The sequence below is a fragment of the Numenius arquata genome, chromosome 1, assembly GCF_964106895.1.
Source record: "Numenius arquata chromosome 1, bNumArq3.hap1.1, whole genome shotgun sequence".
In the NCBI taxonomy this organism is placed as follows: domain Eukaryota; kingdom Metazoa; phylum Chordata; class Aves; order Charadriiformes; family Scolopacidae; genus Numenius; species Numenius arquata.
The window spans coordinates 16,289,555-16,314,427 of NC_133576.1; the positions used below are offsets into that span (position 1 = coordinate 16,289,555).

General features: G+C 41.0%; 1 protein-coding gene across 1 annotated transcript; it reads left to right on the forward strand.

Annotated features, from left to right (window-relative positions):
• The first annotated feature begins 8,482 nt into the window (after positions 1–8,482).
• On the forward strand, positions 8,483–24,687 carry LOC141470262 (cell surface glycoprotein CD200 receptor 1-A-like). Its single transcript, XM_074156215.1, has 6 exons — positions 8,483–8,579; positions 19,901–20,209; positions 20,823–21,071; positions 21,854–21,953; positions 23,213–23,264; positions 24,565–24,687. Exons 1-6 carry the CDS (start codon positions 8,483–8,485, stop codon positions 24,685–24,687), a joined length of 930 nt encoding a protein of 309 aa, XP_074012316.1.
• Positions 24,688–24,873: the final 186 nt, after the last annotated feature.

The following is a 24,873-nucleotide window of genomic DNA, read 5'->3' on the forward strand; positions in this document are numbered from 1 at the left end:
GAGGCAGTCAGAGAGAAGGAAGGAGTCACAGAAATTTCTACACTACTTGCTTTGGCTGTGGAGATAAGTGCCCTAGGAAAAAGTTCTGCAACGCCCATACCTCACTTGTGAGGTCAGATCACTCAGACAATGTGGAAGGGTTAGTGAGGCTGGAGGAAAGATGCCTGCCTCTATCTCCTGTCCCTTGAAGTTCTACTTTCATCTGTTCAAAAGTTTTAATGCAATGCTGATTTAGCATGGTCTCCTGATGGCTGTTTTATGAAAAAAAGACTAATTTCAGCTCTCCATGACTGCTGTGTTCCTGATGGATAAATGTCATGGTGCATCTCAGTGTTATTTATATAGTTTAAGAATGATCTTGAGCTGTGAGATTTTTGTGAATGTCTCTGTGCTAAGCAGAACTTCCTAGAGAAGACAGGCTATGCTAATAAACCAGAGGAAGTGAGAGAGGTTTCCTCTCTAGTGTTGAAAAGTAAAATGCTGAAAATAATAATTTTAAATGACCCACTTGAGGTTTTGCTAATTCTCTGTGGAAGTATAGCTGTATTTGGGGAGCCCTTTTGATGCAGGTGCAGAAAATGACAATGAACCTAGCATATATTTTAATCAATATTGTGACTTTCCTACACATAAACAGTCCATGATTGACTGAAATTACCTATAGATAGTAACGAGCAATACACACACCCACATACAAGTCTCATTATTGCATGCCTTGAACACGCTTTGGAAAGACTTTAGCTTTTTAAAGTTACAGGAAATGTTCAGAGCTGGAAACACTTTTAGTTCCATATCTTTCTCCAAGTGTAGTGGGGAATATGTTTTGCACAGAAATCTCTCCTAAACTACAGTCTATCATTTCAGAGTAGTCTTAAAAACCTGGTCATATATTAGCAAATCCCACCACCATCAGCTATTTCAGACTTGAATCATATGTTTCTCTTTACTTCCTTCTGTTTTTTCTTCAGATGATGTTAAATGCAGCCTGAATAGAAAGGGAGAGAAACCAAAGTTTTTAGAACAAAAGCAAAAAGATTAGGCTTCAATCTTGGATAGCTAATTATTATTATTATTATAATATTATGACTAGAAATTAGTTTCTGTTTTCCCTGATCCCCACAATGCAAGAACAGCAGGATGCCTCACCTCACCTCACCTCATACCAACTTCAAGGCAAGAACGAAGTAACTTTTCATTCACTGCAAAAATAGTCTGCGTATGTCCTTATCACCAGATACTACTGAAATAAGAAAACAAGCACGACTCCATAAAATATTAGATAATCATGAACTGTGGAAACATTAGAAATTAGAACAATGCAGGTACAGTATTGAAACATACTAAGCTTTATGTACTGTCATTTAAACCAATACCTATCTCCTGAAGTTTACAAAGTGTCTTGCTCCTTTCTGTGAATGATCTGATGCTGGACTTTAATTTCTTCCCTAGAAACTATTTCTAATTTCTATTAGAACCATCTTCTCTCACCCTTACTGCTGTTTACGAAGCAAAATACGGCAGAAATAACCGTCCAAACTGCAAATCAGGCAGAATCTCCTGCTTCTGCTTACATGTGTAGCATCTGTTGCAGAAAATGAAATAAATGCCTCTATACCCTGAAAATGTCTCCATACACCAGCTTCTTTCCACTAACTTCCATTGATTTATGTCAGGGAAGAATTTCCCACAGAGTTCTCATGTTTCCTTACTCCAGCTACTTGAAATAATAGAGGATGTATTGCATACAGCCTCGGTATTCTGTGCAGCCACACTGGGGATGATAGACACAGCACAACATGCAGAGTAGTGCAGAGGTTAGTCCCAACCTAGGTGAGCTAGTGGATTTCCAGGCCACATCATCAGAAGTGTGGCAAATGGTGTACAAATGCAGAACTTTCTCCTTCATATCCTTAGCTTGCCCACCCTTGACTGGGAGTTTACGAGGACACATCTCCATTGGGAAAACAGTCAGCCTCAGGCATTGCTGTCAAGTAAAGACATCCTGTTCATTCCTCAAACCAAGGATTTCAGCATTTTAAGGAACCACAGAAGTGAAACATGTTCCTGTTGTTCTAGCAGCCCCTTAACAATTACTTATTTCTGTGCAACCTCCTGACCAAAGAAAAGAGAGGCTAACTCCAATGCTTTGGGCCTCCAGCAGAGAAGGGAGCTAGGATTCATTGGGAGGTTCCTGCTCCTTTCCTCTTACCAAACATCTGCCTCAGCTCATCCGGTCCGATGAGTCACTTCCTCCCCGCTTTTCAGTCATGTGCTCTCGGTGCACTTGTCGAAGTAAGCCCAGTTTTCTCTGCCCAATTTGGAGCAGGGTTCAAGGGAAGCCTTGTTGGGAGGTAGGCTAGAATGTAACCACAACATAATCGCAAGGTGAAGCTCCTAGCCATTCCGACCTGTGCAGGAGTTCAGGGCAGGTGAACATCGTGCATTTTAGTGATCTTACTGCCAATTATCAAGAGAGCCACAACATTTCATACCAGCAGGAGCTGTGTGCCCTCTGCATATGTTAGTGAACCCAGAACTAGCTCCAAGTAAGTTGATATGTCATTGCGTTGCACTGGATGGAACCATTCATCCCTACTGGGTAGCAATTAGTTGCATGAACAAGTTGCTGTGCCCTGGCTTGGTGCAGTGCTGTGCTGGCTTGACTTCTATTTCTGAAGCTAGCTCAAAGCCAGCTGAGGGAGCTCTGCAGTGTCAGCAACTGTACAGCATGGACATGAGCCACAGAAGCTACTGAGACAGGAATCCAAGGAGTGATGGGAAGCCGAATTTCAGACTATGCTGCAGGGAAGTGTTTAGTACATTTATCCCCTACATCCAGTACACCCAGAAATACCCTGAAACATGAGTAGTGTTTTATTTACCTACAAATGTGTATAAAGGGTGCACAAGAGCTGAGAATTCAAAGTCAGGTCCTCCAATTTCAGTCTTGCTATTAAATGCAAGCTTCTCTGAAGGGAGAGGGACTCTGGGAACGTGGGCATCACCTCAGCCTTACCTACCCTACAGTAGGAGTTGTGTAAAAGAAACCATATTCTCCTCAGGACTTTCAGGTGTGTGGGTGTTTCCAGCAATAAACAGCACCCAACCACAGAACAACCAGGAAGCGGCTTTATAAGCGTCCTATGTCACTTTACTGCTACAAAATTTATATATTTTATCTCCATAGCCAGCCTACCCTATTATGCCATTCTACTCAGGGAATTGCCATGTGGTGGGACCAATGGGCTAAGAAATGACTGCGGCACATTGCCCTTCATGGCATGCGGAAATCAAGAGCTGAAATTAAAAAATCTGCAATTGGAACCATTCAGACAATCAAATTTTGGGCAAATCATGGGCAAGTCAATCATATTTCAGGTAGACTGGATGAACTCTTTTGAGTTAAGAACTGGAATAGTCGGAGGACCAGCCAGTAAAGTGCGTCAGCAAAGTGGATACAGGAGAAGTTTTGCATCTGCCCACACAAGAAGTGATGCTAGCCAATACTTTTGCTTTCTCTTTCGCACACCCCTATATGCAAAATTAATGTATTTTGTTACAAAGTATGCAAATAAAACTTATGAAATTATTTTTCCTTCATTACAAATGTAACAATTTCTAGGTACCAAAACAGGTCATCAAAAGGCAGGAAATTCACTGACAAGTGTGACACACACTGCTATCTCTGAAAGAATTAAAGTGGTTTTACTGCCATATACATCGAACAAGGCCATTGCATAATGTAATCCAGCCTTAATTTCATTTCCTTGACAAATTGTCAGACAAAACCATTGTATTTCATTGCTGGGGTGAGTACTTACTCAGTGAATAAAACATCTGTCAGTACACAGAGAATCGTGATGCTTTTCCAGAACCATTCCTAGCTTCAGAGATAACTGGATTTACTCATTTATGTGCAGCCTGTTGAGCTATCTGTATGGTCAGAAGATTTAGTTAGGATCCTTAGCTGATGTAGAAAGAGAGAGAAGAGAGAATTCTCACATGGAGAAAGTCATGGTAGCTCCATGAGAAGTCAAGAGAACCAAGTCAAGAAGTTTATACGGGCTGAGGTTCCAGAACTCTGATATTCATGTTGTCATTGGAAATGAAGTTCCTGGAAAGAATTTAATTTGTTTGCATCTTGATAATTAAAATCCAGCTTTACAGCTCCAGCACTTCCTGTCGAATGAGCTATTAGGATGGAATCTACTGTCAGCAAGGACTTTTAAGGCTGAGTAAAACCACTTCAAACAGAGCAGATCACAGACTGAGCCTTTGTCAAATAACATCTGATGACATTATGATAATTAACATCAAATGGGTCACCCACACTGAAAACCACAGGCAGAGCCCAGATCTGTTCTCTCAGAACACAGAAGACAGGGAAAGTCCAGTCTCCAAGAAGGCTGTGATGGCTCTGCATGGCACCTTAAACCAACAATGCCTGAGTTTTCTCTGCTGCTGTATGGAAAAGTACACTTACTGAAAGTGTGCCTTTAGTTGCACCTTGTTGGCAACATCTTCATCTTCAGCTATGTCTCAGGCTTCAGCTTCAGCTATCACAATCAATTTATCGCCCTCCTTCTCTCCTTCTCTTCCTTTCCATCAAATGCATGCTACATTTCTGACTGATGCAGCCAGTAAGCCCTAACAATTTTCCTCCCTCTATATGCAATATTTCTCCATCCAGCTCATCCTCTGTCCCACTCTGGCCTTTCTTGGGATCAATTCCTCTGTCATGGGATCATGACTCTCAACGTGTAACTGAGAGGACAGGCTCCAGTGAATAAGAAATAAAGTACTTTTCAGTTCTTGTGGTAAATCTATGTTTTCAGTCATGTCTTGCCACAGACTTCACATATCTCACTTTCCAAGTTCTGTTGCCTGTAGCAGAACTTTCACAAGACAGAAGAAGGAACTGTCGCAGTACTTCCCAGACTCAGTCCTCCTCAGATTTCTGTATGTTGCCATATCGTTATGGATATGATCAAAGATAGCAACTATGTCTGCACCAGCTAACAGTTATAGTCAGATGGTGAACCCTCTCTACCAAGTAATCTGAAAGAAGAACTGTTTTGAGTGGGGCCTTGACAAACAACAAGCCTTTGAGCAGATCAAACAGGAGATAGCTCATGTGGTAGCTCTTGGGCCTGTCTGTATAGCACCAGATGTGCAAAATGTACTCTACACTGTGGCCCAGGAATGGTCTCACCTGGAGCCTCTGGCAGAAATCATCAGGAGAAACCTGAGGTTGACCGCTAGTGTTTTGGAGCCAGGGATATCAAGGATCAGAAGTCCACTGCACCCCAACTGAAAACTAGCAGCATATGAAGGGGTTCAAACTGCTTCAGAAATTGTTGGTACAGAAGCAAATCTCTGTGGGAAACTTTTTGGAAAGCAACAGACACGTTGAACTGATGAGCTTATGAACTTTGTGTAACAGAAGAGATACGAAATACGGAACAAGCTAGTACAGTCTGAAGGTCAACATGAAAGAGGAAACTGCTACTCCTCAACAGATGCTGAATGTGTATTCGTAAAAGATTGAATTGGCATAAACAGTAACATAGTGTAGATACTAAGTTACAGCTGTGTTTAACCAATAATAGTTTGTGTGTATAAGTTTAGAAGCCAATGAGCACAGAACATGGAGCTAACCCACATTGTAGTAAAGTATATAATGGTTTAAGTGTTTTAATTAAACGGCTTCAGCATGATCATATTGGTCTGTGTCCGAGTCCCTGCTTCAGCACGATCATATTGGTCTGTGTCTGACTCCCACCACAAATCTCCTCTTGGCACCACGACTGCCTGTGCTAACTGGATGTGCAAAGGAAACATCCCCTCTACACATCACGCAACCAGCACTATATGGAGTAAGTGGGTAGGGTTGATCATGCAGCTGGCCTGACAGGGGAAACCCAACCACCCAGGAACCCTGGAAGAGATCATGGACTGTCCAGTAGGCAGAGTTTTTGGAGTATTGCCTGAGGATGTGGCTAGTGCCCCAGAGGCACAACCATCTAATGAGTTATCAGAAGATGAAAGGCATTGTACTCTGTTTACTGATGGATCCTATTGTGTTGTAGGAAACCATGAGAAATGGAAATCTGCAGTGTGGAATCCCACATAGGAAGTTGATGAAGCCACTGAAGGAGAAGGTGAGTCAAGTCAGTTTGCAGAAGTGAAAGCCATCCAACTAGCCTAGAGATTTCTCCCTGGAATAAAAGAGAGGTGAGGCCTGGCAAACTGACTGTACTGGACCACTGCCAAAGACATGCCAAGGCAAGCGCTACATACTCACCACGGTGGAAGCAACTACCAGTTGGCTGGAAACACACCCTATAAACCATGCCACTGCCCAAAAGACTGTCTTGTTTTGCCCTTTACAGTACTTGCTGAGTGATCTCCCTGTCCTTATCTCAACCCACAAGCCTTTTGTTGTATTCTTCTCCTCTTGTCCAGTTGAGGACGGGAGTGATAGAGTGGGTTGGTGGGCACCTGGAGGCCACCCAAGGTCAACCCACAACACCTTCTCATATAAGCCCCTGACTTGTACATAGAACCTTAGGCTTTAACAAGGAAGTTGCTCCCAAAGTGTCTTAATGACATCTTAAATAATATTTGCCTACCAAAAGCTATCTAACTTCTGGTTCCAAATGAATTCCTGTAGGAATGGCAGAGACCTTTCATTGTCCTACTTAATGTAGGACTTTTCTTCCTTAGAAGACAGGTTGCTCTCTTCCAAAATCTCCTCTATCTCATTGCATCTTTTCATTTTTTCACATTCATGCAGCAAGCATCTATCCAATACGCTACGTGTCTGCACATTTACACTGCCTTAGTTTCCTCTTGCTTTTGCCTTTGAGCACTATTTCTTCTGCATTTGAGGCCTCATACTGTTTACATGTTGCCAACTTCTCTCTCCAGCCTTGGATCTAAATCTCTACTTACATAAACACCTCTTCTTCCTCTCCGTGCCCTTCTCTAAAATATAGCTATGATATCTGGTCACAAGCATTACTAATTCCTAGATCAAGAGTAAATATTCCAAAAATAAACCAGAGCGGTACTGTGAATAACATATCGAAAACCTTAGAACAGTGTGGAGGAGTGTCAAAATGTTAAATTGAATTAAAAAAAACATACTGGGGAAAAATACACAGAACGCCCTCCAACACAAAACTGTAATCAATAAGATAATTGTGGGACCAAGATGATCTAGCTGAATTTCTGTCTTACCTGATTTTCTTTATATGAACATTATCAGTCTTTTTTAATTTATTTACATAGGACTTTAATTCACACTCTTCTGTTCCAGTGAACATCAATGCAGACCACTTTTGATTACCCGTCTGATCAAACAAAATTACCAGAACATCAGTCTACAGTCATCAGTACAGCTTATTGATGTTCAAACATGGTGTGCAGTCCTAGCTCCTGAGCAGTTGAATTTCCTGCCGACTTTGATCTGTTTTCTGTCTTTACCTCTTATGTCTCTGTCCTCAGTGGTAATTACTCTGACTTGTAGCTTTCAACAGCTGAGGCTTTTTCTCTACTGCTAGCCCACAGAACTGTGCTGGGAAAGTGTGGTGGCTTAAGAAAGGAAAAGAAACTCTGAATTCAAAATTAGTAGATCAGTGAGGCAGTGTGGAAACAGGTACAGTATTATTTTAAAAAAAACCACACAACAGTACCTTGAAAAATCCAAACATTTTTTCAGGGAAAGATGCATGGTATTTTTGTATTATTTCTGCTGATAAGTATCTAAAATAGGCTTTTCTTTCCCCTCAAAACTCAGTTATTCCCCCCAAGGTCTGGAAAGCCTCATTGTTCAAGATGAGAACTATGCTGCCTGTAGCTAAGTAGCTACTGAAGGGAGAAATCATTTAAAATGTCACTTACAGAGAAGAGATTGCTTATCTTTTTGAGGGAGACACGAGGAGGAATGTTCTTGGAGGCAGTGACAAAGAAGCAATAAAGAAGTGACAAAGAAGTAGCAGTAGTAGCAGCAGCAGTAGCAGCAGCAGCAGTAGTAGTAGTAGCAGTGACAAATATGAAGAGTAAGTTTCTCTGTAGCTTCCCAAGACTAAGTTTTCCTTTTTGATATTAAACTCAGAGCCTTGAATAATCTCCTCTGCTTTTACCCCCTCTGAGCAATGCTGCAGGGTTTATCTTCACTCATCAGCCTCTTGAGGAGAGCCAATGAACGGAAGGCAGAGTTGTTCAATCTTTTTTTTTCAGCGTTCGCCTAGGCTCAGCACAGGAAGCCTGGTGCTCTGAAAAGTCAGAAGGAGGAACCTCTCCAGCTTAGAGGAGCCAGTCAATCGGGACCACACACAGCTAGAGAAGAGGAGTGGGAAAGGGGGAGAGAAAACATGGATATTGGCTGCTGAGGATGCATTGGCAGGCAAGAAATACTCCCCATGATCACAGCTAGGTTGGCAGTGGGATGGATGGAGTGACAGAGCTGCCTTAAGCCATGAAAGCAGGAGCCGACATGAAGACTGCTGGAAAGACTGTGTGTGTTTTTGTGCTGCTCACCATCACCAAGGTAACAGATATCATGATAACAGCAGGTGAGTCTAACGGAAACCAATTAGCCATTGGGATGGAAAAAAGGGAAACGTGCACGCATATTTTCTTTCCATAAAAGCTATTCATCATGCTGAGACTTTCTTTAATTGCTAAAAATTATTGCTCATAATTAAAACGTGCTTCCACAGTAACTACTCCTACTCCTTTTTTCTTAGTGGTCACAAGGCTGCCAGGCATTATCCCTGTGACTTCCATGTAGGCAATTATTTCTTGACCTTTAGCTGGGAATGTACTGTTTGTCACAGATAGATAGCCTTTTTACTCAGACCTCTAAATCCACATCATCTGAGAAACTGATCCATGTGACACATTAAAATATGCTTGGGAAAGTGTTTGTGAACTTGAAGCTTTTGGCCATGTTGTTTCTGCTGAAGAGAGGCTGCAGATGCTCTGAAGTAGTCTAGTGGGGGTTGGAACTCGATGATCTGTAAGGTCCTTTCCAACCCAATCCATTCTATGATTCTATGATTTTATAAATAGCGCAGGGATCTCTTGCATCTTTCTGAGGAGTGGTGGAAGATCACCAACGTGCTGACAGCAGGGAGCAGTTCCTGGAATTTCATTTTGAGGCTAATGGGCATGGTTAGTATCAAGAGTGGGAAAGGCTCTTGTCCCAAAGAAAGTGGCACTCCAAAGCCTGTCTTAGACAGAGTAACCTTGTCTTTTAGTGTAGTTGCTGTGGTTTTAATATGGCCTAGCTACGGCAGTTAATGTCTCTCACATACTGTTCATTTGCATTTCTAGAACTTGTGCTCTTCCAGGACCATGCAGCAGTCCCCCAGACAAAAAGCAGCTCACATTTGATGGGAGGTTTTTAGTTAACACTGCTCTTAAACTTGTTTCCTTCAATATTAGAGTGACTGTTCTGAGCAAGATGTAGTGACAAGGTTTTTTCTTCAGAGATCACATGCTAAGTGTGTCAAGGTGATACAACGTATGTATTCTACCCAGAGAATTTTAGTGTTGTATGAAGCTTAGAAGGAACTATGTCCCCCCTGTTGAAGACTACAGCAAGCTACCCTGAATGAAATAAGGTCATGCAAAACCTGCTGTGTGTAATCAGGCTTTATCTGCATTAGCATGTTCCTTAACATTTCCTTAGCATGTTGTTTTGTGTGGTTTGGGCAGTTTTTATAACAGCAGAAGGGGCAGCTCAGAAGCAAAGCTGTGGTCACATCATGATTGTTGTATCTAGATCTGCCACCACGTAGACCTGGATAATATACTACTGAAGCTGCTGGTACATGATCTGTACTAGCAGTCCTGCGACAATCCTCATAGTAGCAGCAGTGGAAAAGTCGCAAAATTAAAATCTTTTTGGTAATACTTTTAAGACTTCTCTAGTTTAACTAAGCAGACAGGACACCTCAGGGGGTTGTGTACTTACTCCAAAGGAGAAATGACAAGGGAAGGTAAGATCTTCCATGAGAGGTTCGTGCAACAAATGCTTTTTATTGGATTAATGTTTGCAATGTTGGATTGTGTAAGTCCTGCATCTGTAGTTGTATCCTGTGACAATAAATAGGACTGAGTACTTCAGAGGAAGCTGCAAGAAAGACATTTGTCATTAATGAGACGTAATTCTCTATGGTTGGTTCAGTTCTGCCAATAGTAAAAAACTGCTCAGGGGCATTGCATCAGTGCTGGAATTAGAGTGTATGAAGTGAATAAAAATGGAGAAGATTTACAGGGCAACCTGGCTAGAGCTCAAGTTTACCTGCATGCTGCTGCTTTCATTGAGTTACTTTCCTTAATATAACTTTTAAATTCTCTTTCACTAGTGTACTACTGAAAAGTTACTGCCTTACTTTGGCCTAGTGTGTTTCAGTGATCCTGTCTCTGGTGCCTCTTATTTTAGTTTACTGTGGAATCTTGCTCCAGATACAAAAAATCACAGCGTAAAAAATGATTCTAGTGCACTTGCATTTGTCTACATTTCACTATTTCTTTGCTGCTCCTTTGGTCTATGTGCTGGAATCATTCTGACTTCTTTTACCCTAAAAAAACCTAATGCAAACAGCCTGTTTTTCTTACCCACATGCTTAAAACACAATTCTGTACTATTAGATTAAGCAAAAATTTTCTCAGAAGGCATCTAAATTGCCCTAGCACAATCTTCAAAGCTTGTCCTTGTGACATTAATGTTTTACTTTGCTGTGGTCCAAATGCAACGTCTGAACGTGTCTAGTTTCAAAACCATGGAAACAAGGAAGTTCAGTCTTGCAAGCTGACCAAATACTCCATGACTACGAAGCAGATGTTCTTTAACTGGGAATGCACTTGCAGGAATACCTGCTACTTAAGACTCACAGTTGATATATTTTGTATTTAGAGGTATAATCATTCATAAGAAAAAAGTGTAGGGAATCTTCTTGTGCTGCCTTATCTTTGTATCGAGTAAGAAAATGCTAGAAAGTACTATGCTAAAGCTAAGCACTCAACAAGGTATGACTGAGATTTTGACCACATAGAAGTGAGGTCATATACGTGCTTTCACAGGAACCCCTTATGTGCTCTCTGCAAAGTATAAAAAGAGGGCATACAACCTACTGTTTTCAGTCAATGATCAATTTTTGTTCAGAATAGCAGGAAAATGCCCTGTAAGCATAAATAAACAGTACAAGTTATTTTTTTTTTTTATGCTTATCATGAGGAAGAGAGTAAAGAGCAATTTCAGCGTGCAGAACAGAGTATAAAACATCTGTATCTCTTTTTCCATACTGAGAAGTGGGGGCCCTTTGCACTTTGTTACACATGATGTCACAGTGCTACTCTGGAAGAAATACTACCGAAGGTACTTCGGCATCCAATGTAAATCCCTTTTCCCCTCATCCATTTCAGCTCACATTCTGCAAGGATGAAGATCTGCTTACTTTGCACACAGAAGTTGCTATACCAAGTTTAAAACTTACAGCTGGACTGATGTAATATGCGACAGCTTGTTAAGTTCAGTGATGATTTATTATCAGTTGAGGATTTGGCCAACGGTATTTCTTTAGCAAGCTGGATAGCTCTAAACATACCATTTAAACACCAACTAATTCCTTCATTAAAAAATTGTACCCATCCTTTTTTTTTCTACAAAGTCATGTTTATATTGAGACATAGCCCATTTACATGAGGGTAGAAACACAACCTCGGAAAGGATCCCTGTATCACTGCATCAAATCACTTTTTTTTGCAGGCATCGTATCATGAAGCACTTTTCATAAACAATCTGAGCACCAAAAAAAGCACCCACCTTATTGTGAGGCTGGTTTTAATCCTGATTGAGGCAAGAGTCTCTATTCTAATTTCCAGCTTGAATTTGTTGTTCTGCCTATTTTTATTGTTATTACATTTTAGGCTGCTGCATTTCAGCATACATCTACCATTCTACTCATCAAGGTCACCTGGTTCTTTTTTGTGTGACATTTCCATTCTTTATATTAAAAATACTATATTCTTCCCACTTTCAACAAATTTCGTCACACACTCCCAATACGAATGCCAATTCCATTAGTAAAATTGTTAAACAGAATTACGATAAAATCATCTGCTGAGAAACATTATTAGCAAGCTACCTTCAACCTGACAACTCCTATTAATGCTGCCTTTTGCTTTCCTTTCTTAATTCAATTCTTTATCAATCACTTTTCCCTCTACTTGTCCCTCTATTCTTCAGCTTAATTTATGATTTTCAAGAAGACGCTGTATCAAACTGCATCTCTAACTAAGTGAGCTTTAACATCTTTCCTTTGCCTTCAAAATCAGCTGTCTTGAATGACTGCTTGAAACGATACTGGAGAAAGCTAAAGAGAGAGAGTGAAAAGGACATAGAAAACTTATAAACTAGGAACTGGCAACTGCAAAGGTATATTCCACCTTGAATGGGAAGACTGAAACCTTGACTTCATTATGGAGTTTTGTCAGTGAGTTCACCTCTCTGCAACATATAGAATCACTTCCTGATATTAAAGTTTGCAATCTAAAAAAAATCCAGCCATGCTGCAGGCACTTCATACTGGAAAACCAGAGTTTACAATGACAGAGTGTATTTTTCTGGATGTCTTTTAAGGTTGCTATTTTAGCTTATATGAGACAACATCAGGAAAGAGATTCATACTACAAGTGACACAGTAATTGTGGCAGAAGATAAATGTGTTAAAAGGAGAACAAAAAAATAATTTCAGTATGAGGAAGAAAGGAATTTCTGAGGATAGGAAAAAAAAGCCTATATAAAATGAAATGGGAATAGGAGACATTTTCAAGGAATAATGATGATAAAGGATAAAAGAGTGTGAGTGGGAAACTAACAATAAAGGTATGTCTCTTATTGTGTCCTTTCAAAGATATGTCCATGCTGAAAAAGCTGTGATTGCACTTCTAAAACCAGAGTCATATGAGCTCAGGCCAGCTAGTTCATGTATTTCCATCAAGAAAATTAGTTCTATCTACTTACTACTCACCCAACACGCAGGGCTGGTTTTCAGTCTACACTCTGTCCTGTGCTGTTGTGGCTACAGTTTTGGAATTACAAAGCTGCCATATATACAACTTTGTCAGTACTTTAGCAATCCCTACCCTAGTACAAAGCACTTCTCTTTGTTTATCTTTCACGTCATTCTAGACAAGCCTTGCTAAGTGTCACAGGCACTCTGTGGCAGCAGGAGGGGAAAACAGATGCAAAGCTCAGCCTGTTGTATCTGGCTTCTTCCAAGCGTCCTGTACTTCCTTTTTGATTATGACTTGCTATGACTCATATAATGTATTCATTCCAAGATACAGTTAGTCATTTGCTTGTGGCATGATCAGTGTTTCAGTTCATTATACCTCTAAGTTTAATGCATCAGTATTTGCAGTGGCGGGGCAGGGTGGGGGCGGTGGGGGATAAGAGGCGGGAGATGCCCCGAAGTGCTGTGGTAGATTGTTACTGTAACAAATAGAGACACAATAGGTAGAGTGCGAAAAACTCTTTAACAACTACATTTCTGAAGAGGGTGTCATGGAACTTGAGTCATTCTGGGGGCAAGAAAAAATACTACTGTGGGTTAAAACCCGCTATAAAGACTAACAAAGGCTGGAAATCTTTCCTATTTGAAATCAATCAAAAGCACTTTCAAGCTGTGTAGCTGTCTCTGATTTTGCAGTGATTCCCCTCAAAATTTCAGTGGCTTCACAATCAAATTTTCCTGTTTTTAAAATCTTTCTCCTTTTACTGTGAGAAAGACTCTCTGAAATAGGAGAAATGACTGAGTGACACCGCAAAGGAACTGTTGCAACTACTTATCCACAAGTGATGTCAAAGACACTACATAAACCATGTTAAAAAAAATAAATCTTTCCCCCAATCTTTCAATTACAGTAATGACAACAGTAAGCAGCACATTTATGAAACACAAATGTGAACTCCTCAACTGAGTTTGTTTTTTCCTGATAAAAGATGTGTCCATTTCCAAACATAAAAGTGGAATCTGTCAGTGCACTGGAACGCGCACTCAATGCGTTTGAATAAAGTTTGAGAACCTCCTCAGACACGGCTTTAAATTTTCTTCAACAGTCAAGGAGAGACAATGAGGGAGGGCATAGTATTCTTGGTGTTATAATTAGATGAACTTCAGAGGCTGGAGTCAAATCGCAGCGAGTGAGGCCTTTGTTGTGCTGGTTATCTCCTTTTTCAGCTGCAGCAAGCAGTCAGTTCACCTCAGCTATAACACCGGATTTCACCTTGAAAGAAGTGGCAGTGCAATGCGCTGGCTTGTTTCCAAGCCTTCTTTTGAATAGATAAAAGCTGACGTGTATGGCATATATGCCCTAAGGCATTGGTCATAAACCAACCAGCTACTGCAGAGGAAACTAGCAACTGAGTTTTAGCCATTTTACCGTATGAAAGCGCCATTCTGGAAAACTGTGGTGCAGCGACAAGTCTGAATTAAAACACTTGCAGCACTGAACCTTTCCTCTTTAACAGACTTGAATACTTTTGTTTGTTTAGTTCTCCTGCAGAGCAGACACACACTGTTTAGGTTTAGAGAAATTCCTAGACGGAAGGGGAGGTTGTGTCTTCCCTCAGAGCTGCTGAGTACATGCCCTGGAGTGCATGCAAGCAGCGTGAGGGCAAAGAAAGCAGATGGGGAGACCCTGGAAAGGGGCTTGGTTGGAGCAGATCCACAAGAAATGATAGACATGGGAGCTCAGAAGAGATCATGTGGAATCTGTGCAGCCCGACAAGTCACCAAATACTGGTGGAGTAGAAGAGAGGACCTGGGGAAAGACCCTGTTCTGTAGGGACGTGGAGAACAGGGAAGATTTATTTTCACACAAGTTTGTTTTTTTTTTTCGTGAGTATAGCTAGCAATTCTGTGTTCCCTAAAGAGCTATCACTTTCTACCATATTGGTTTCTGTTCTAATATTTTTAGAGACCAGATGACTTTTGGTATGCTCACTTGAAAAAGAAAGCAGGGCATGTCCAACTTCAGCCTAACATGGGGTCTTATCAACAGCTCCAAATTGCAGGAAATGCTATGGTAGGAGGGACAGGATAATTTCTATTTAAAGAACTGCCTTTGTGCTGGTGGGTCCCATAGCTCTTTACAAATAAATCCCTGGGAATACACATTTTGGACTGCTTTTAAATAAAGCAAACTTTGTGCTAAAAACCAGCAAGTCTTGACATCTCATTAGGCTATATTTCTGCTTGAAATAGACAGAAAAGCAAATCGTCTTTTCATTAGAGACAGTTATCAAAATGGCTGGCACTATTCTTTATGGTTTGAAAGCTTCTCATTGAGTATTACCCAGGCCCAGACTTTTTTACTTGTGAGTGACAAGATTTAAGCTCACATAGTTCAAAACCTCACATTATCTGAACTTGGTGCTATGCTCTGTGGCAAAACGAAGCAGAGCTCACTCTTTGCATACGCTTTCTTGGGAGAATAGCAAGCATGCTGGAAGATTTCTGCACCACATGAGAATGTGAGTGAGCATCTATAGAAAAGGAAGCGTTATAACCATCCATATGGCTGACAAGCAAGGCTAATGAGCCCAGCAGAACTATCAACCTGGCCATGCTGGTTTTGGGACTCAGTTGAGCATGTATCCAGAGCACCCTGCCATCACAACATGCTTCCATGTTACATTGAACTGGAAGAGAATCAAAATAGGTGCAGGCTCTGCAGTTACGCCTTGCTCCCTTACCATTTTGTTTATTTCTCTGCTTTCAACACAAAGACAGAGTTTTAGACAGTTCTTGGGAAAATGCTAACAGGCTAACAGGGTCATAATATAGGATAAAATCTCCTCCTAATAATACCGGTCTGTTCTACAGAGATAAATACATATTCCCTGTTCCACCTTAAGAGGAGACCTTCAAAGTCATTTCAGAAATACAAATTAACCAAACCTTTCAGGATTTTTGGCATACACATTCTTCTTCTGTAAAAGAAGTATAAAGATCGTGTTTCTAGCAGCATGCCTGAGAAAAGAAGTGAAGCGAAGAAGTACACAATTCATATTTTCACTGATGCCACTTAGCTGCGCTCTAGCAATGGAAGACAATAAAGTGAAACCACTTTAACTTTAGTACATTAGTAAGAAACTGTATGTAAGAGTTGGATAAACAAGAAGAGTTTTTACTAATTAATCTACTGTCTGGGGAAAAGATCTTGCCTTGCTAAAAGCCTTCTAAACTCACAACAAGACACGAGGGAATTCATAGAATCATAGAATCACAGAATGGTTTGGTTTGGAAGGGACCTTAAAGATCATCTAGTTCCAACCCCCCTGCCCTGGGCAGGGACACCTCCCATTAGACCAGATTGCTTGGAGCCCCATCCAGCCTGGCCTTGAACATTTCAAGGGATGGGTCCTTAATAACTTCTCTGGGCAACCTGTTCCAGTGTCGCACCAGCTACCCTGGCCGTAAAGAATCCTTCTACAAATGTATTGTAAACCTAGCATTGTACATAAACATGATTCAGCAGATTTTAAGCTGACTGATGTGGGTTATCATTTGAAGTGAATGGTACCGATTCATACAGGAAGAATATGACAGAAAGGCATAGCAGAAAGCACCACTTTCACTCCCTCGTTCTTTACAGTCTTAAAGCACACAAACTGTTATGTTGGGGAACTTGTACATTGCAATAGGCTGCTTAGGAGATGCAGAACTGAAAGACAAGTAAAATGATACTGCTTTATTATGTAAATGAAAGTGTACACGCCTAAATATGCATGACATTGTCATTCCTGCACAACATTTCTAAACATTATCCAAAGAAACCCCAGCCTCAACACACAGGCTCTTTGAACGCTTAGGTTTGCTTAGTCATTTTCAGATGAGGTCAGCCATACTGATGACATGACTCAGAGATCTTGAGGCTTTTGTCAGTTAAACTGGGAGAGGAAACACTTTGTTCTCCAATTTGCAGACATTCATAGAAATTGCATCCAGAAACAAACAAGACAAAAGCTTTTTTTACTTCGTCTCCTGGTAAAATCATCTGAGTTCAAAACACACACTTCGCATTAGCTTGAAATTCCATTAAGCAGAAAAAATCTGTCATTTAAAAACACTTCCAGTGTAGTAACATATCACCTACGACTGTGGACAATTGAAGTAAGTAAACAAGCATTTGTGGGGTGGTGAATAATTTGTGTATCAAAAAAAGGTGTGAAGAGATAGCACTTTTCTTCTTCAGCTGCACTTGGAAATCAATGAATCCTTGCAGTACCGAGCAGCAGGAAGCTAAGTATAATTACCTTTGTTTAATAAAAATGGGAACTGGATGGCCTCAGTGAAATACCATCCTCACCTAATTTTCCTTTTCTACCAGCAAAAAACCCCCAAACTTATCAGAATACACTCTAATTTCCATGTTATACAGTTGGAGTAACTAATATATTACAGCACCGTACGGTGTAGTGCAGTGTGGGGCAATATTGCAGCTACACCTTCTATCCACCTGCAGGAGCTAGGTCTAGATTTGGAAATGTCTTCACCCAAAGGATACTTAGTCCTCAAAACAAAAAGGCAAAAACCTTTAAAAGGATCTTTAAATAGTTAAAATGTAGTGAATGGTATTATTTTGCAAGTCAGAAATCATTTCCCAAGAACATGGTTAAAGAGAAGGAAAAGTGGTTGAGCCGGAATAGTTCATTCACCTAGATTCCAGAAGAAAATGAGATTTCAGACAACATTTTTAAGGTAAAACCAACTTCAGTTTTCTCAAAGAGGCTAGTAGCAATGATTTGACTAATAATTTGAAGCTGATGCTCATTAAGACCATTCCTTACAGTGTTGTTAATGTTCAGGAACAGGGCTTCATATTGTGCCAGCCAGCAGAGGCAAAAAAATTCAAGCTCTGGGTAGGGGATAGAGAAACACAACAAAGTCAGGTCTGGTACGTCAGAGGAAGAATTTGACAAAGGTTTGATTAACCACACAAAACTTAGGTCTTCCAATTCTTTGGGTATTCCAGCTGAACTTTCAATTGTTGCTTGAAAGGTTTGAGGAGGGGTTTAACATTTTTGGAATAATTTGTCAAACATTCATTTGTTGGTACAAATCAGGTTGATTAACTTTGGTTGTCCTTCTAGATTAATTCATGGTTTGAAATAGTATGCTGATTTTCTCCTCACGCACAGCTCTAGAAAGTCGCTAAAGTCATTACTCAGACCAAGGAAGGTCTGAGTAAGGCAACTCGGAGACAGAGACACAGAGCACTCAGAGATCAATGGTGTACAGTCCCTGGTTTACAGTTTAACGGTCACCTATTAAAAGAGGAAACTAGTGAGGTGGTAAATGGAGGCTGGCTTGGATTGCAGCTATGGGCATGATTCCTATTAATTCATTAATCGTTGCATGTAGATTTGGAAAAAGAAAGGTTATTTATCTGTAACAGGTCTTCTTCAGGTGGTTATTTATACACATACATACATTGTGGATTTTTGGGGTTGTTTGCTTTTAATTTCAGCAGGACCCAAAGGACACAGTCCCATTCCCTCACCCACATTTCCCACTGTGCTGCAGACTCTCGTTTTCTCTCAGTATCAAAAGTGCCTTACATACATGTGTATGTAAATGTAAGAAACACTAATGCACATACAAGCAACTCATCTTGAAGAACAGTTACAGGTAACCTTTCTTTCATCTCTGACTGCTTGCCCACATGTACCCTTACTGCGAACAAAACCCATCACATAATACTTGATTAAGGAAAAGCTCCCAATGTGACTAGTTGAAACAAAGCAAAAGAACTGGCTGTCCCAAAGGTGGCATCACGTTGAGAGGCTTCAATGGTCAAGTTGAAATGAATCTTGAGGTCAGAAACTTCACACCTTGGATATGTCACTTGAAGCCACAGGCAGATGATGGGTCCCAAATCTGGTATATAAAGATAGCAAGCATGACTCATGTTCAAAATGTGCAAAAAAATAATCAGTCCTGAAAGCCTGTGGAAAAAGAAAGCCCAGGCAGATTAGTTTGTTGCCTAATCATGAGGGTGTGCCTTGTCTTGAACAAACACAGCACACATTGGAGCCATAATAGTGGTCTGGCTCTCTAACCTTCAATAGCCAATGTGGTAGTTTCCAAAAAGGACAAGAGGACTAGGTGCAAGCTTTTCCATCCAGACATGTAGCTTCAAGTACATAGTTCAAGGATCACAGTGTGAATGCATATGTACACATCGTGTACCCTCATAGTGTGAATGCATATGTTCACAAAGATTCAGAAAATGTAAAGACACCCCTGAGACATAAGGCAAAAACTTTTCCTCCTACATAAAGCTACACCATTGTTACTTATGTCGTGGTCATGTCTGAGAGGCATAGACAAGGCCTTTGCCCACAGCGTTGGATTTTGTATGAAGGCAGAAGTAAAAGTTGTTTCCTTCATTGGTAGCAACAGTCCCAGAGGAAAGTAATTATCATATGACCAAATGCAATAGTCGAATTTCTATCATTTCAGCCTGTTAGTGGCAACCCACTGGAGGATTTGCCAATAGGAACACACTATTCAGATGCTGAATTGCTTAAGTTAAGGAGTAGGGTCTTCCTCCAGTATCTGTCTTATCCACCGAGATAAGCCCCAGTAGGAAATTTGTGGATAGTAGTGAGAAGGCAGGCTGTGATAGGCCACTGGCTCCATTATCCACAGGTGTAATACCAGATGACAATTAGCAGATGAGCACAGACAGGGCCTTACCCTGGCATGTAACAACGCAGGCATTTCTCTGTGAAGCACAGACCAGAACTCCAAGGCTATGAGTGACATCCCTGGGATCCTTCTCACGCGTCTTTTTCCTTCTTTCTGTCCTTCAGGGAACGACAGCGTGTCAGTGACAGTAGGTAGCAGCTCCGTGCTCGCTTGCCCTCAGAAATCAAATATAACTATGGTAACATGGAAAATAAGTCCCAAGCTTGGAGGCCCCTGCACCCTGGGATACAGGGCTGATTGGAACAAGACAGACAGAACAAACTGCAGCGACAGCATGAACTGGAAACTCAGACCAGATCGGGATGCTACCCTTGAGATACGACAAGTGAAAATAGCCCATGAGGGAAATTACACCTGTGAAGTAGTAGCAGCAGAAGGGAATTTCCACAGGCCATACCACCTGACTGTGCTGGGTAAGGGACTCCTTCCTCATTTTACGGTTCTCCCAAGGACCGTGTCTGGGCCTGGACAGACAAAGTTCCTCTCCCCATGCACCAGGGGACATACTAATCCAATATACTAAAAGAGTATTCTGCATATGCTTCTGGTTATCCTGTATCGTTAATACATTCATTTAAGAGAACTAAAGCATGTGAGACTAACACTTCCAAGTGCTGAGATATTGTACTGAATATGGGGTGTCCTCCTCCAGACAGTAAGAATGGACCCATTTCCTCTTGTGCTGGCATTCAGATACATTTTAAACGATGTGTACAATGGCTGCTTAGGACAAAAGTCTGATTCAGCCCTCTATTTGGGATAATTCCCTACCACAATGTCCAGGGAAGCCTCCTCTAATGGTAGCTGACTGTGGTAACTCACCTGAATGGGAGAGAGTTGTCCAGAAGGAAAAAAGAGGCGCTATCTTTGTCTCTTATGTCTTTGGCCCATGTCACTGTAACGGGATGGCACCTCCAACCTTACTCTCCTCTTTTCACTCTGTTCATTTTGGGTAGAGAACCAGAACAACCTGTCCTAACTGAGGCAAACTAACTCCATGTATCTCCCCTTCCTGATGCTTTGCAGTCCCTCCCAAGCTGACCCTGTACTGTGATGATCAAGGGAACCCTGTGTGCAAAGCAGCGGCAGGGAAACCGGCTGCTCAGATCTCGTGGGTCCTAGAGAGCAATTCCACCCCCAATGAAGAAGGCCATGATGATGGGACAGTGACTGTTTTCAGCAAGTTCACAGCATACAGCACCAATGTGACTAATACAACCTGCATTGTGTCCCACCCAGCTGGGAACTGGAGGGAGTCTATAGCCTGTCGTCCAAGTAAGCTTCTCTTTGTGCGTTCGGCATTCAAAATCATGGTTAGTCTCCTGTGCACACTCTTGCTCATTCTAGGATGGAAAATCTGTAAAAACCTTCAGTGAAGTCCCATATAGACAAGAGTACTATCCCCAACTGCCTTTGCCCAGAAACATCACCAGCTTGTTTGTGTTCTAGGCACCATTTCCTAATGGCTTCTTTCTTAAGATGAATATACATTACTGTGGTATATTATTTTGGTAGCGGAGATGTTGTTGGAAAAAAACCACAAAGCAGTCATGATCTTAGTGTTAAAATAATCACCTGGAGGCAGAACATCATCAAAAATTTTTGGATGCAAATGTGAAGTCTCTTGCTCAGATAATGGTAAGAGAGTCAAAGAGAACCAACTCTTGCGTGGCCAGCATAAACAAATCACTTCATTCTGAGTTGTGAATGTCTGACTGAATGACACTTGGTTTCTGGGTTTTGCTATTTTTGTTTTATTTGAGAACTACACAAGTTGCAGTACCGAGATATGCTGAGTCCTTGAGAGGAGCTCAGGTATGACTTAGTGAAAAAATATCACGAGTGTCCACTGTGAAATTTGTGTGATCTGTTTTTGTCTCTGAAACAGACTCCATTTATGTTTCTCAGACAAGTTTTGTTACTGACTTTCCCTTCTGCTTAAGGGGATTATATTTATTTTATCAGCATGCTGAAAAGGTGTGTATATATTAAAGCAGGTTTAATCTTATACTGAAATAACAAAGAAGATATAACTAAAACTAACTCTCTGTGTTTAGACAACAACGACTCTATCCTGTATATCTCCATCATTCTTTGTTTCCTGAGCATTATCACCTTCGTGGCTGTCATTTACTATTTTAAGCTCCACCATGACAGGTATGTGACAGGGTGCTAAGAATAGATTGCATAATGCTAGAAGAAATCTTTAAGTAGTGTTTGTGTCTTCAATCCATATGATTATCTCAGTCTGTGCTGGTATGAATAACTGAATTAACTACATCAAATAATTCTATACTGTAGACACTGTGCATTGCGCACATCTTCACTGAATAATGCACCTGAGTAAAATATAAATGGGCAGAAGTTGGTAGAGGATCCTCATTGCATTGCCTGCCACACTAAAAGGGAGCTCTTCTTTTTAATAGGAAACTGGGAGAGTAAAGCTATTCTTCAGATAGCACCTGTATTAAAACCTCAGCTATGTTCCCTCCTTCCCCTTTTCCAAAAGTGATTATTTCCCAAACCTTCTACCTCAGAGGGGAAGAATTGGTTCAATACAATTTCGCTAGCCGCAAATTGTACATCCTTCCAGAGAAATTTCATTTCAATCTTCTGCTTCCACTTTGTGCTTAAGCTCCCACAAACATGAGAAAACACCTCTGAAGAAAGTCAGGGTGCCATAGTTTCAAGATTGTCATGGTTTAACCCCAGCTGGCAACCAGGACCACGCAGCTGCTCACTCACACCCCAAGTTGGGATGGGGTAGAGAATCAGAACAGAAAAAGTGAGAAAAAACTCATGGGTTGAGATAAAGAGAGTTTAATAGGTTAGAGCAAAAGCCGTGCATGCAAGCAAAGCAAAACAAGTAATTCCGTCACTGCTTCCCATCGGCAGGCAGGTGTTCAATCATGACCAGGAAATCAGGGCTGTCACGCATAATGGTTACTCGGTAAGACAAATGCCATCACTCCAAACATCCCCCCTTTCTTCTTCTTCCCCCAACTTTATACACTGAGCATGACATTGCATGGCATAGAATAGTCCTTTGGTCAGTTGGGGTCTGCTGTTCCAGCTGTATTCCCTCCCAGCTCCTTGTGCACTCCCAGCCTACTCACTGGTGGGTGGTATGAGGAGCAGAAAAGGCCTTTGACTGCTTAGCTACAGCCAAAACCACCAGTGCATCATCAACACTATTTCCCATCCTGAAGGATGTGAAAGTTAACTCTATCCCAACTGAAGACACAACAAGGATAAAAAGTCAAGGATAGAGAGACATGAGAAGGCTTTTTGGCTTTACTCTTGATGACAAAAAAGAAAAGGTTCATAAGAGTGTGGTCAAACAAACCAGGCTGTGATCCAGCCAAACCTAGTACTGAGAAAGGAAGTAGCTTTAATACTTGTTTTCTTTTTCACAGACTGTGCCACAAAACCAAACCTCCTGAGACTGCTCCTACATATTCCCCACAGGTAAGGAGAATTATACAAATTAGACCATCACCAAGTCAGAGATCTTTTGGTAGCCCTGAAAACATAGTCAGTAAAGGGAAACTATTAGATTTCTACACTCTGCTTTCAGCGGGTGCTTGTGTCTTATATATTTGCTCTTAGCTGTATCTCAGGACAAAACAAAGCCTATCATCACCATAATTTTGACTTGGAGCAAACATTAGAGGCATGTTCCAACAGCAAAAGCTCAGCAACTGCCACCCTTTATCTTAGCAAGGAGTGAGTTCCACCACATCTCCCTGCTGGTATCAGATACACTGACCACAACTGCTGTACAAACAATACTTAGGAAGGATACTGCGTTGTCAGGGGTTAGGGAATATTAAGAAAGCTATTAGTAAACAAGAGGATTAAATAACAAAATTAACAGACACAGAGAAAAAAAGAATATTCCTCTTGATGTCCAGAATGATGATGTGCAAACTTTGAAGGCCACTCCTTATCTTGTATGGTCAATCCACAATCAAGGACCAACCATACTCAAGACAAAACATTTTCTGAAACAATGGAAGCAGTGCTGAGCTGCAAACTGTGAGGTATTCTTGAATTCCCTATGCTATTACAAGCTTTCTGTGCAGCTAAGCAATTCACTCATTGGCTCTGTGACCCTGTTCCCTGCTACCGAACACAAATATCAGCATTTCTATGCAGGCAAGATTTGTTACATCTGTCTTGTGAATATCTGTGCACCTACAGCAGACACTAAGCTCAAATTCTGTTGTCAACTTAAAAAGGTGCTTCAGTTTTGATTTCTGAAAAGACTTAGTCAATTCTAGTTATTATTCCTCCTGCTCTACCTCCCAGTTGTTGCTGACAGATGCAGTTGCATTAATGTCAAATAATGGGTTAAGAACCAGTGTTCTTGCTGTCACATTACACAACTTTCATTAGTGTGTTTGTAGACAAAAATTGTAAACTAATGGAGGAATCAATCTTGGTCAAGACTCTAGCATGTTATTTGCTCTTTCTAGAGAATTAGACCTTAATACAATTTTTATGAGGCCAAAATAAGTGGGGTAGAAGGGGAGAAAAAGGAGGCAGGTGAACCAATACCTCAGCTTTAGGCTCCAAATATTTGACAGAAACAGCAATACATGTTCTTTGATAGAAATAGCAATAAGTTATTTTCCTTGACTCCAAGAGGAATAAATATGGGAGCAGTATTTCCCAGTTACATTCTTCAGTCCAGATCAAAGGCTTGCAGAGTTTTGACAAACTAAACTACTACTTGCATTTACAGTTTTTGGTTTTGTTTTGCTAGGATGACACAATGGAAGTGGAACCTTATACTACTTATGTGCAGAAGGAAAATGTAATTTACAACTCAGTGTCCGATCTGACAGTGGGGCAGAATCTTCTACAAGGACTGTCGCCAGCAACATGAGTGCTTCAACAACACTGGAAAGGGAAAGAGACACTTTATAAAAGACTGGTTATAGAAAGAAACTTCTCAGAGAATTTCTTCAGACTTAGGGGCTACATAGCTCACTAGGTCTGTTCAAATACCTGTGCTCGCTGATGAGACTGTATAGTTCTTTTTTCCCCTGTTTTGCCTTCTTCCTTGGAAAAG

Excerpts from the sequence above, each read along its gene's own strand:
- LOC141470262 (XM_074156215.1), top strand. The coding sequence starts at position 8,483 with ATGAAAGCAGGAGCCGACATGAAGACTGCTGGAAAGACTGTGTGTGTT. Across the intron at positions 8,580-19,900 it reads AGATATCATGATAACAGCAG|GGAACGACAGCGTGTCAGTG; the intron begins GTGAGTCTAACG and ends TCTGTCCTTCAG. Across the intron at positions 21,954-23,212 it reads TTTAAGCTCCACCATGACAG|ACTGTGCCACAAAACCAAAC; the intron begins GTATGTGACAGG and ends TCTTTTTCACAG.